The sequence below is a fragment of the Pomacea canaliculata genome, linkage group LG10, assembly GCF_003073045.1.
Source record: "Pomacea canaliculata isolate SZHN2017 linkage group LG10, ASM307304v1, whole genome shotgun sequence".
NCBI classification, from domain to species: domain Eukaryota; kingdom Metazoa; phylum Mollusca; class Gastropoda; order Architaenioglossa; family Ampullariidae; genus Pomacea; species Pomacea canaliculata.
In genome coordinates, this window is record NC_037599.1 from 10,207,328 (window position 1) to 10,219,173 (window position 11,846).

General features: G+C 38.0%; 3 protein-coding genes across 10 annotated transcripts in view; 1 reads left to right on the forward strand and 2 right to left on the reverse strand.

Moving 5' to 3' along the window:
• Positions 1–4,243, forward strand: part of LOC112573480 (high affinity cAMP-specific 3',5'-cyclic phosphodiesterase 7A-like) — a 51,203-nt gene extending 46,960 nt beyond the window's left edge. For all 7 annotated transcript variants that reach the window (XM_025253898.1, XM_025253900.1, XM_025253899.1 and 4 more), the window contains one exon: positions 269–4,243. In XM_025253898.1, coding sequence (XP_025109683.1) covers positions 269–393 — 125 coding nt within the window. In that variant the 3' untranslated portion in view covers positions 394–4,243. The remainder of the gene's footprint in view (positions 1–268) is intronic.
• Positions 4,244–5,549: 1,306 nt separating this feature from the next.
• Positions 5,550–11,840, reverse strand: LOC112573437 (formin-like protein 18). 2 transcript variants are annotated; one of them, XM_025253810.1, is made up of 9 exons: positions 11,711–11,840; positions 10,866–10,975; positions 10,628–10,729; positions 10,280–10,416; positions 9,487–9,794; positions 9,117–9,285; positions 8,631–8,752; positions 7,988–8,165; positions 5,550–6,137 (listed from the first exon to the last, which is right to left on the reverse strand). In XM_025253810.1, exons 2-6 carry the CDS (start codon positions 10,938–10,940, stop codon positions 9,182–9,184), a joined length of 726 nt encoding a protein of 241 aa, XP_025109595.1. In that variant the 5' UTR covers positions 10,941–10,975; positions 11,711–11,840; the 3' UTR covers positions 5,550–6,137; positions 7,988–8,165; positions 8,631–8,752; positions 9,117–9,181. The 2 variants fall into 2 exon arrangements, with proteins under 2 accessions (XP_025109595.1, XP_025109597.1); XM_025253812.1 differs by lacking the exon at positions 11,711–11,840 and having other exon boundaries at positions 10,847–10,975.
• Positions 5,958–9,182, reverse strand: LOC112573713 (mitochondrial fission regulator 2-like). Its single transcript, XM_025254293.1, has 4 exons — positions 9,117–9,182; positions 8,631–8,752; positions 7,988–8,207; positions 5,958–6,137 (listed from the first exon to the last, which is right to left on the reverse strand). The coding sequence occupies exons 1-4, from the start codon at positions 9,180–9,182 to the stop codon at positions 5,958–5,960; spliced, it is 588 nt and encodes a 195-aa protein (XP_025110078.1).
• Positions 11,841–11,846: the final 6 nt, after the last annotated feature.

The window sequence follows — 11,846 nt, forward strand, 5'->3', positions numbered from 1 at the left end:
TTACAGTTTCTATGGAAGATTCTGGTTTTTGTTAGGGGTTACCTTTAATCTTATTATATTCATATTTATTTGATACAGAAAAAAACTACACAAAGTATAGTGTGTCAATAAACATTTTGTTTATTGGAGAATAAAATTCAGGTGGATATTCTTGTTTCCTTAACAATTTTCTAGAATTCTAGTACTCTGCATTTTGCGTGGGAGGTATATATGGTTTTTATTTTTAAAAAATTTCTGTGCTTGACTGTAAATGTTCACTTATTGTCAGGTTTCATGGAGGTACTGGTGCGACCTCTATTTGTGGAATGGCAGCGATTCCTACCCACACCTCTGAGCCAGATGATGCTGGACAATATAACTGCAAATCAAACAGCGCTGGCAGATCGTCAGTGAACAGGAGGCAGCTGCAGCTGCTAGAATAGAGACCGACAGTTCTTCCTCTCGTGGTGACAGCTCACAGAGTCGGAGCCAAGCACCAGACAGCAACCTTAACTACAGTCCTCATGGTGGGCCCGACTTTGAACTTAGTGAAACAGAAGAGGAGGAATTAGAGGAAGAGGATGGAGATGCTTGTGAGGAGACTGGTGCTAGGGAGAATGAGGTTCATGCAGTGTTTCCTCATGAGATAGATCATGAGCACCTCAGTGAAGAGTTGCATCTCCTGCCTCCTCTTTCAGAAAACAGACGATTCCAATTCTTCACAGCACATAAGCGACGCCACAGCATGCCCAACGTGCGCAAAGATCTCAGTTTCTACATGGGCCTTCATCATGACAGTTTTCTCCGTCCAAACTTTCTTCGCCGCCAAAGCCTGCCTTCCACCCATTTTTGCTCCTCCGTCCTGCAGTCGCTAGGGTCCACGGGAACTAGAATATCTGAATTTGAACATAGCAAAGACAAGAGGCTGTCAGTGGAACTGCTGACTTCACGGCCCAAGATATCCAGCTTCATCTCCACTGTTGACATGCAACTTGATTACCTCAGTTTTGTGCCCTTGATCACACAGACTCACATGCTGCAGGGTGAAACTGTGGACACCTGCATGCAAGCAAGTGGCTGCATGTCATTGGGACAGCCCTCTAAGATGCTAGTACAGGATGCTGATAGGCTTGGGGATGCAATGAGCCGAGCCCATGCTGGTGATAGGCTGCAGCAGCCAGAGGTGGTTGGCCTGGCAGCTAGCTGGCCCAGCATCCTTAATATGGGAAACAGAGACGTGCAAGCAAGTATTAAGCATCTAGTCAGCAGGACAGTAGATGACACTTATGTAGTGTCTGTTGCTGACAGCAATGCAGAATCTGAGCACGAAGCAACCAACCACAACAGCAACAATTTTCACAACTGCTTTTCACATCCACAACCAGCAGAAGTGGATTCTTTACTTAACAGGCCACATTGAATTTAGGAACAATGAAAAAAAATAGTTGCACATTTTCTCCAAAGGCTGCTCCCTATCTCTTTGAACACATTGTGTTGGCCATTACCAAAAGCGGCATAATAATAATCATATTTCTTGCAACGTGTGAAACATTGAACACAGGCTTTGCTTGTTAACTTTAAAGACAGTTTTTTGGTTGTATAGTTTTTGCATTCTGCTTATCTTCAGAAACACAGTGGCATTTGTGAAGCATGGATGCATGCTCTCATTTGAAGGGCAGCGTTCAGTAGCAACAAGATGTATTGAAGCATATTTGTCTGCTTGCTTCCAAAATTAACTGTGTGACACATAGATGCAACTTTTAAAAGGCTTCTCACTTCCAGCCAACCATCTCAGGTGAAGTATAGATCATTACCAAGTATCCAGAGGTCTGGAGACCATCCACTTATTTCTTTCTTGTTTGGAGCTAATGTGTATCAGACATCATTCCTTTCAGAACATGACCAGACAAACATACTATTCTAGTAGAATAGGTTTTGTATATTCACCTGTTTTCCAAAAACATGACCAGCCCTTTTCCATATCATTGACAAGTGTGGACTTGCTGACTGTTAGAAACATTAATGGTGACTAGTGAGAGAGAGAGAAATCATGAGAAGTTTGTGAATACCCATGCCAGTCTTAATTTATTTGATGAGTTACCTGTTAGCAGAAAGTTTTTAACAGGGTTGTGACATGCATACTTCTACATCATAGTGCTGAGCTCTGTGTAAGTGTCCAGAATGTGTGTTTTATGTTCTAGATCCTCTTATTGTGAGAATACTGTACACTTTTGCTAATGGTATGATTCATGTTTGGTGCAAGAGAATTTTACCATTTGTGTAATGAAAATAATGCCTGTAGAGTATTTGGGTAATAACAATGTAATAGCATGTCATGTTTGCTAAATAGGACCTCTACTCATTGTTGGCAGCTCTGGAGAAATGAATGTTTTAATAGTTTTAAATTTTAAATGAGACTATCTTGTGACCATTACATTTCTTCACTTGTTTTTTTATAGCATTGTAATTATGTGTTTGAACACAACCAAAGGGCATAGTTTATCCATCTTTTATCATCAACTGTTTTAGAATCTGGATGGTATCAGCTTGCTGTATTTGGTGAAAAAAATTTCTTTTTCCGGGTTATGAATGATTATGTAGGATAAATAGCTTTGGCATGTTGATCCAAGTACATAGCTTACCTCGCTGCAGACAGTTTTTATGTGAAGGTATATAAATGACTGACTTTCTTGAGACTGGCCACAGCAGTGTTACCTAAACACAATTTATGCTCTGGTTTAACATATTCAAGCTATTGACTTAAGTTCACATGCATCTGTTGGTCACTGCATTGACACATACAATAGTGGTCACTATTACACACACTAAGAACCCTGAATATAGTGTTTAATTCAAATGTCTAGCTCAGGACTTGTCTGTCTCTTTCAGGGATTGTCATTTAATTTAGAGTAACTGTGGTCTTGCCATGGTATGGATATTTTGCTGCATACAGAATATTTGAGGTTACTCTCACAGCACACATACTTTTCTCTATATTTAGGTTGTAAAGGTAATTGGCATAAATCCCTCTTTAAGACACATGAAGGCAGTAATAGCATGAACGTGTATTGATAGTTCGTGGTAATAGTTTTTAAAACTTTATAGCAAGACTCAGTCGGCCCAAATAGATTCAGCCTTCAACTCTCTGTAAAAGGTCTATTTTCTTTTTCTAATTTAAAAGCAGTTTTTTGACATGTTGTTTCATGGTAGTGCGTTAGCACAGATGCTGTCAACATATTTAGGACGTACTTATCCAGATGCTCCAGCAGCACAACGCTTAACAGTCCTGTAAACTACTTCCTGGGTCTTTCTAGTTTAACTAGTTAACTGTAGTTAAACTAAGAGAAGTATTAATTAAATCTGTCCTTTGGCCTTGACCTGTATCTTGCTGCTTTGCTTTTACATTTAGTGCAACAATAAGCTGCTCAGTAAAACTGCACACTTTACCTAATGTTTTTTTTAAATTCAGCTTTTATATTTTTAAAAAGTAGATAACTGCTGTGCAAAAATTCTAGTACCAGACCTCTCTCAAGATACCTTTGCTGTAGGTTAGTCAGGTTATTAGGAATTCTGGAAATAAAAACTTAATATATACATGTATATATACATGTAGACGTATCATCAAGTAGATGCCTACCCTGGGTATTGATGTGACGGAGTAAAAAGAGCAGCATAGACTTGAGAGAAAATAATAGTAAAATAAATGACAGACTCATGAATGTTGGTTGTACGAAACACTTTTTATGAAAAAAAGTTTTAGTTTGGTTGGTAAGTTTTAAAATCATTCCTGTATCATGGAACAGCATCCTCAGGGAAGGCCGACTCAGATGGTCAGAGGCAGACATTTTGAACTACAAGCACTCCCTACATGTACACCTAAAATGTTGAAGATGCCACAGAAAACTGTCATTAGTGAAGTTTGTTTAGCTGAGATATTTATTGAAATTGGCCAGTATGGAAAATCCCCAGATTTTGTTATTTGCAATTATTTGCTAAAGATATATAGGTCAAGATGTGACCATCTCCATTTTCTTTTTAGTCTATTAAATGTGTGCAAGATTGTGACTGTCATTAGCGAAAAATTTCTAATAAAAGAATAAGATGTAAAGGTTTTTTTTCCTATTTAAACATCAATGTATATGTCTGAATTTGCATCTGAAAATAGTTTCACGTGTGTTTAAGTTAGGTACTTATTTTATTACCTTGTCCCTCAAATTTACATTGATAAATATACATTATCACAAATAAAAGATATTAAAAACACCTTGAACATCAAAGTCTGTTTCATACGTATAGCCCTTCTTTTGATTTAAAATCTTACAGCATTTTTCCTTACAATTCTGAGGAAGAGTACTACCACTTAATATTTGATTATAGCTTGCTTTTGTGTGCATTTTTACACATTCCAGGATTTTGACCAGGTGGTGAAAAACTCAAGATCAAAAAAGATAACAGAACATTGAGACTGTGGTAATTATGCTAGGTGTATTACATGCTAATTGGAGATAAAACTGCATCTACATTCAAATTTTTGAAAGGAGCAAGCTCATCCATCTCAATGCTTACTGAAATTTAGTGGTAACCCTAAATTATCTCATTCAGATCTAGCCATTCTGGTTGTCTACATGTTGATATTTATTTATTGTGGGTTTTGTGTGTGCTTGTGAGAGAGTGTGCACATATGCACTTTTTTTTTTAGTGGGTGCAATGCCTAAGATGCAAAGTATATGAAGGTTCTAGCATCCAATAATGAGAGCAAATATATTTAGACCCTGATATTTTGTCTGTGTAAAGGATGAACAGAATGAAAAGCTGAAGTTGTTGCTCAGATTATTTGTCTAGTAACTACCATTGCAAATAATAAAATGGTATTCTCTTTACTTTGGCCTGATCATGAGAGATGAAGCAAATGACCTGGCTCACCATTGACTAACAGACTTTTAACACAAACTCCAGAAAGTACAGAACTCTGCTGCTTAGAGCTAGGAAGCAGGACCACGCCACCGCTTCATTTTCTGCACTGGCTTCCCATCTGTTCTGCATCCAGTACAAACTGTCCGTGCTGTTTTAATTTCTTTGCTGTCATCTGCCCTGATTATTTCTCTGAACTGCTTTTCCCTTACATCCCAGCTAGACAACTCCACTCCTTGTCTGATGATTGTCTCCTTACTCTTCTTGTCACTAGAGCAACATATGGCCACAGGATTTTCGGTTATTATTTCCATATCTGCCAACTACCCACTATTGGATCCTTTAAACATGCACTGAAAACTCACCACTTTCGTAAACAATTACTCCTAATAACCTTTCCCATAATGCTAGTCCGTTTTCACACCCTTCCCTATGCAATGTCATGTTACTCTCAGCTCTGGTTCTTTGGTTCCTCTTTGTATTTGATTTTATTCGTTATTTAGTACAGTTGTTGATTCTTTTACAGTTCATATGTTATTTGTTTTCCTGTCCCTCGTATGCTGTCCATGTTTTGTTCTTGCTCTTAAGTGCTCAGAGGATACTCCTTAGGAGTGTGAGTATGTGCTTTATAAATTTTGCATTTATTATTATTATTAAACTATATTGCAAAACCTTTATTTCACTTTCTTTTTAATGTAATAACTTACACTAAGTTTACAAAAGCTGAGTGCGTTAGAGCATAAATGATGTCAAGAAAATTCAGTTTGCTTCCAAAACAATGTGCTGCATGCAATTTATCTGAACTGACAACCAAGTCTAATTAAGAATACTAAAATCCCATATATATAAATTTGTGTGTGTGTGTCTATGCACATACACATATGGTGGGACAGATGTATGTACATGTGCAAAAGATAAAAACAGCCATTTAAAGTCAGCCAGTCTTTTTTTTTTTCTTTTGTTTCTAAAAAATCTAACTCCTTTGCCTTTTTCCAATACTAAACACATTGTTTTAAAGTGTCTTTCAGACATTTCTCCACAGTAATTTGTAGCAACTGTTCACTCTCTCAATCCAGAACATGTTGTCCTTGTCCACTGTATTTGCTGATCTCATCTGGGGCCAAACAGTTGAGTATTTTCAAAGGCGAACTCACAGGTGAGCAAGTCCCAGGTGAAGTTGCCAGCTGTGTTGTTTCTTGGATAAGAGAAAGACGACGCTGTGTCTTCCGCAGAACATGCTGTCCAAACTAACAACAAAACAATGGCATTATTAGCATCACTACAACTTTACTGTACATCTGCTTAAAGGTTAAACTGACACTATAATATTATAATATTATTTGTAGACAGCAATCAGCTCACTACAATATTTAAATTCCCAAAATCTGAATCTCTGTTCATCAACGTTTTCCCTTGCTTTATCAGATAGCTTGCTCCGAATGTATTTTTATGGGACCAGATTATGATGGGTTTGAAACCTAGGCCAAGCCAAAAGAAAAAAATTATAAAAACCATCAACATCACAAGCTGATAATAGTGTTATATTCTTCAAACCTGTCAGTAAAAGGAAATGAGCATTTGACTAAAGCAGGGGTGGGCAACATACGGCCCGCGGGCCGGATTCGGCTCGCGGCCCGGATCTGGCCCGCTACAGGATTTTGACTGGCCCGCAGACTGTTTCTGGTCGTACATGATAATGTGGCCCGCAGCCACATTCTGCCGCAATCTCCCACTACATGTACTAATTACTTGCTTACTGCGTCGAATAATAGTGACTGTTAGTTATTTTTTGGTTCTTTGTTTTCAGTTAGAATTAGATTTAGAAGTCGGCAAGAAAGCAGTATGTTTGTTGTGCAGTGAAAGTGTTGCCGTGTTTAAAGAGTACAACGGTAGCCGCCATGATGCGACGAAACGTGCAGGCTATGGCAGGCTATGGCAGGTTTTTATCAGCAGCGGACCCGCAAACAAGAGCAACAGAACTGGACAGAAAACTTGTAAAGCAGCAGAATGTATTCGTAAAAACCAAAGTAGCCCAGAAAGCTGCTATTCATGCCAGTTTGTGGTCGCATACAACATTGCCAAGCACAGCAAATCATTCAGTTATGGTGAATTTGTCAACAAGTGCATGCTCCATGTAGCTGATCAAGTCTGTCCACAACAAAGAAAGAAGTTTGAAGAAGTCAGTTTGTCGAGAAGAACTGGGGTTCGCCGCATTGAAGCAATTGGTGAAGACCTGACATCACAACTGAAAAGGCGGGTACTTCATTTCAGCTGTTTCTTTGGCATTGGATGAAAGCACTGACATCGATGACACTGCACAGTCGCTCATCTTTGTACGAGGCATTTCAGAAAACTTTGAAATCACAGAAGAATTGCTGTCAATGGAATCAATGAAAGACACTACTACCGGAGAAGATTTTTAGATGTGTGGAAAATACAATGCAATTACCATGGCAGAAAATGGCCAGTAGTACTACGGATGGTTGTCCATCTTTGACAGGAAAGAAAGTTGGTCTACTGAAGAGATTGAGTGACCGTGTTGCAGAGGTCGATTGCACCAGGGAGTTTTACATTAAACACGATTTATTCCTTGCATATGTAGATAAATACGCGATTAAGGTATTGATCCAGTAATCTGGCCCGCCAAGGACTTCATTTCCCCATATCCGGCCCGCCGACCGGAGAAGTTGCCCACCCCTGGACTAAAGGCTATATCGTGGTATATGATTTGAGACCAAAGCTCTAATTTAAAGGCCCCATGGTAGTCCGTTAAAGAGCCTTTTGATTCTGTAGGCAAATGATTATAAAAGAGGTGTTCTTAAAATGTAACCCACAGTTACATAAATAGCACGAGGGCACTGCAATGCATGCCTTTTCATTCTCTTAGGCCAAGGCAAGAATCGTTTCAGTCCTGTCCTGGTGTGAGAAACAGAATTTCAAATATGGGTCAGTCTTACCATTCTAAAACATTTTTATGCAGGAAATCGGTAATAGTGAGTGACCATGGATGTGCATGTGTATGGGGGAACGCATGCCTGTAAGAGAATATATTTCCCTCCCCACCCACCTTTTATAAAATAAATTTTTAAAAAGTGACCTTGAATTTAGGACTATTATCAGAAGAATCAAAGTCATGATTCTCGTTTTCCTTGTCAACATCTGGACTATGCTGTACATGATTCCGAAACTTTCGCTTCAGTGCTTCAGCAATAATAGAAGCTGGATCTGTTGCAGATGGCTTTGGATTTTTATTTACAGGTGTTCCCCCTGGTGATCTGAAAATAAGCATTTGAAGGACTGCTTTGAGTTTTCCATCTCTAACAAAGACAAAAACACATTCAGACTAACACTTAGCACTAAACAGACTTCTACTTATATTCAAGTAAATTTTCTCGTGTAAATGTCTGCCCCTGGCTAATTTTAAAGAGTGATAGTGAAGGACTATGATGCATCATAGAAAACACAAGTTAGTCTTCAGAAGTGGAATCCTGTCGCGTAGCCTCTGCAGCACAATGCACTGGAATCAGGTGACAGCAAAGTGTGTCTACCACACAGAAAAAATACAACAAAAACAATACTTTTTGGTAGCAGGTTAAATTAGGCGAGCCAGGTCTTTATAAAGGTTTCTTTAGGCTCGCCATTCATTATTATTATTAATCAGTGCTTCTTTCAGAAAGTCCCAAACTGGGTCTGCGCTTCAGATATTCACATTTTAAATATCACTCTGAAAGGCAACTTACCTTTCCACTGGTTTCAGTTTGACCTTTCCCAGGTCCTTCAGCACAGTTGTCATGTCAAGAGACCCTTTCTTAGAGTTGTTATTGTTACTGTTACTGTCAGAAGATGGTGTCGTAAGTGATACCTGAAAATATGAAAGTTATGGAAAACCTCCAGAACCTTTACTTTTTTGGCAGGGGAGGGGGTGAAGACGCAAAAAAGGGATTAGGTGGGGTGGGTGGGTGAGAGAGTTCTATCCTTTGTATTGAGGACAAAATACTACTGCAACAATGAAGAGACATATCAGAGAAATTGATGTTTCCTGACAGGATTTCAGTCATAGCTGTCATTTATGGTTTAATTCTGCAGTGAAAAAACAAAGAAGCAAGACTTTAAAAAAAATAATTATAAAGAGACAAAACTAGCTCAAATAAATCTTTACACCTAAAGTTTTTTCATCGATGTGATAAAACTTTCTTGACTGAAGTAGAAGCCTTGTTATACTGTACCTGTTTGAGAATTTCAGACAAAGAACCCCCAACTACAGGTTTAGTCTGTTTTAAAGATGGTAGCATCATAGGTGGTGGTGGTGGTGGTGTGGTGGTGGTGGAGGAGGAGGAGGTGGTGGTGGTGGTGGTGGTGGTGGAGGGCACATGGAAGGACCTGTACATTCTTCAACTAGCATGAGTAAAAGAACAATCAAAATTGTATCATACTTTGATTCAATTCTTATAGGAGAATGTTAAGAAACGAAATCTTGAAAGAAAAAAAAAATATATATATAGAAAATGAGAAATAATTATTGCAAACCAACTGCATGTCTTTAAGATGTCGACTGGCCAAAATCTTTATTAGGAACCAGCTTCATCAGCACCTCACCTATCTCAGCCCTGGCTGCCTCCTCCTGTGCCACAACAAGGGCAGCAATCTGTTGCCGTAATAAGGCCAGCTCCTCCTCCATATCAGATATCTTTTTAAGTGTCACTGGGTCAGCAGTTGACTGTAGACTTGAAGAGACCCCTGATATGCCTGACAAAAAGTGGAGTGGGGTGGATGTACGGTCTGCATTATTGTCAAAAGAGAAGCAGGCATCATCATGGTCATCTGCACACTCTGTAGCATTGTAAGCTGCAGAAGTGCTTGCTGTTGTGCAGTCATCCTGCATCACATACTTGTTTCTACCAGCCCTTTATCAAAAAGTAAAAAATAATACTCATTAAATAATCATCATAATAACCATTTTGCACTGTCAGCCCATACATAATTAAACCTCATTTTGTGGTTGAAACAAAATACTTCATTTACAAGAAACCTTGTAATATACATTTCAAAAATGCATGCTACCTCAACAGAAAGTAAGCTAAAGATTACTTACACACTTCACAAATTAGGAAGACATCTGATAAATTTCTCACTTAAACAGATTTACATGCTAAAACCTAATGTGTACTGCATAGCAGACAATGTGATAGCTGAAGTAGAGAGTAAGCATGTCCTTTCAACTCCAGATGATTTGAATCATTACTAAACTTTTGTGTTAAAATGTTAAAAAAAAAAATTTTTTAAATGCTAAAAAGTAAAGATGATCAGGGTTTTCTTCTCTCTAATGTATGCATATATGTACATAGACATGTGATGCTCATAAACAGTTTTATTCAACTAAATTTCATACCTAATAATATTATGCTCCAAATCCTCGTCAACCCATATACCATCATCTAAAGAAAATGTGCTGATCAGGGACTCCATGCTGTTGTCGAGACTACCAAAGCGTGTGCTGGTGAGTCGGGCATTTCCTAGTAAATTTCCCTGAGATCACATACACAGGTAAGAAAAAGAATCTGAGATGATGATAATGAAATTTTGAAACCTTAAAAATTTATATGGCAAGTCTTTCCATTTTCAAGATTGTTAAAATAACCAAATATATGGCATTAAAACAGTTTTACTCTGCTAATATATCAATAACATTGTGTTCCACATCCTTGTCAACTCATATCCAATTACTAAAACAGCTTACCTGAATATGGAGGCGTTTAGCTCTCATTTGGGGAAGAAAATTACAAAGTCTGCGAATAAAAGTCTTGCTTTTGATCCTCTGGTTTACTTGCCATCCTCTTTGCTTAAAAAAAATATGAATATTAACTATTAAAAAAACTATTGACAATTTTTACACTCTAATTAACATGTTCTATCTTGTTAATAAATAATTGATTCTACTTTCTAGTTTCATGCTTACTCTGTTGCAGTTTGCTCACCAGATGCAGAAGGACTGTTCTGAGATGGTCTCGCACAAGCATAAAAACTATCTCAATGTCTTCGATCACATCCATATCTGTAGTGATCCTAAAACTCTACAGCTTAAGACCTGTAAATGCAAAAATCAATATTAGTTTTTCTCATTTCCAATTTCCAAGCAGTCTTTTCCACAACTGTCAATAAGTTGCATAAGCTTGTAACAGATTCAAAGCAAAAATAGTGACCTTTTTTTCCTTCTTCCAATTTACATATTGAATTATTCTTTATATAAATTACCAATGGTACTAATAGTGTGTCATTTGTGTGTTGGTTTTATTTTACCACTTCTCATATCCAGTGCATTTTTGGTTGTAAATAAATATCAAGAAATCATTGTTTTAATATCAAAACAAAGTAGGGGATAAAGTCTAATTTTTAAACTGAAATTTATTTCTCTCAGCGTCATGAAAACGATCTATATCTCAAACATCTACAACATATGCATTTCTACTGCAATTTCTGGTGACATCTGATGGTGGTGCAAGTGTATTCTACATTGTACAGTAAGGAAGAGACTAGTCATTACTAATACCACTCTATGACCATTGTATAATCATTATTCACAAGAACCTATTTCTGCGCGCACTCACATGCATACAATCGTCTTTATATGCCTAAAACAGACAATATGTTTGTACTTCTCAGATCAATGACCAGTCTCGTCAGAAATCTAAGCCAAGGTCGATTGTGGTCAAGCAGCAATTCTGCTCGATTTCAAAATGAGACACCACAAATAACTACTGAACGTAAAAGCGCATAGAATTAAGGAGGCTTCTAACTTTCAAGCGATCTCATTGCTACTCACATTCACAGGACTGTAATCAAAACATCAGCAGATGAAAGTCTAGCATGTTTGAAAATACCGGGCGCTGACGTCCGGAAGTAACGGGTTTGAGGGAGGTCACTCTGTCGTCGTGTAACTCGCTGGTCGTTGGTTTTCA

What these genes read in the sequence shown, in the direction of transcription:
- LOC112573713 (XM_025254293.1), bottom strand. Translation starts at nt 9,182, where the DNA reads ATGCTACCATCTTTAAAACAGACTAAACCTGTAGTTGGGGGTTCTTTG. An exon ending in TGTCTGAAATTCTCAAACAG is followed by an intron (nt 8,753 to 9,116) that starts GTACAGTATAAC and finishes TCATATTTTCAG; the next exon opens with GTATCACTTACGACACCATC. An exon ending in ATAATAGTCCTAAATTCAAG is followed by an intron (nt 6,138 to 7,987) that starts GTCACTTTTTAA and finishes TTTTGTTGTTAG; the next exon opens with TTTGGACAGCATGTTCTGCG.
- LOC112573437 (XM_025253810.1), bottom strand. Translation starts at nt 10,940, where the DNA reads ATGGATGTGATCGAAGACATTGAGATAGTTTTTATGCTTGTGCGAGAC. An exon ending in CTAAACGCCTCCATATTCAG is followed by an intron (nt 10,417 to 10,627) that starts GTAAGCTGTTTT and finishes ATGTGATCTCAG; the next exon opens with GGAAATTTACTAGGAAATGC. An exon ending in GGCAGCCAGGGCTGAGATAG is followed by an intron (nt 9,286 to 9,486) that starts GTGAGGTGCTGA and finishes TACTCATGCTAG; the next exon opens with TTGAAGAATGTACAGGTCCT.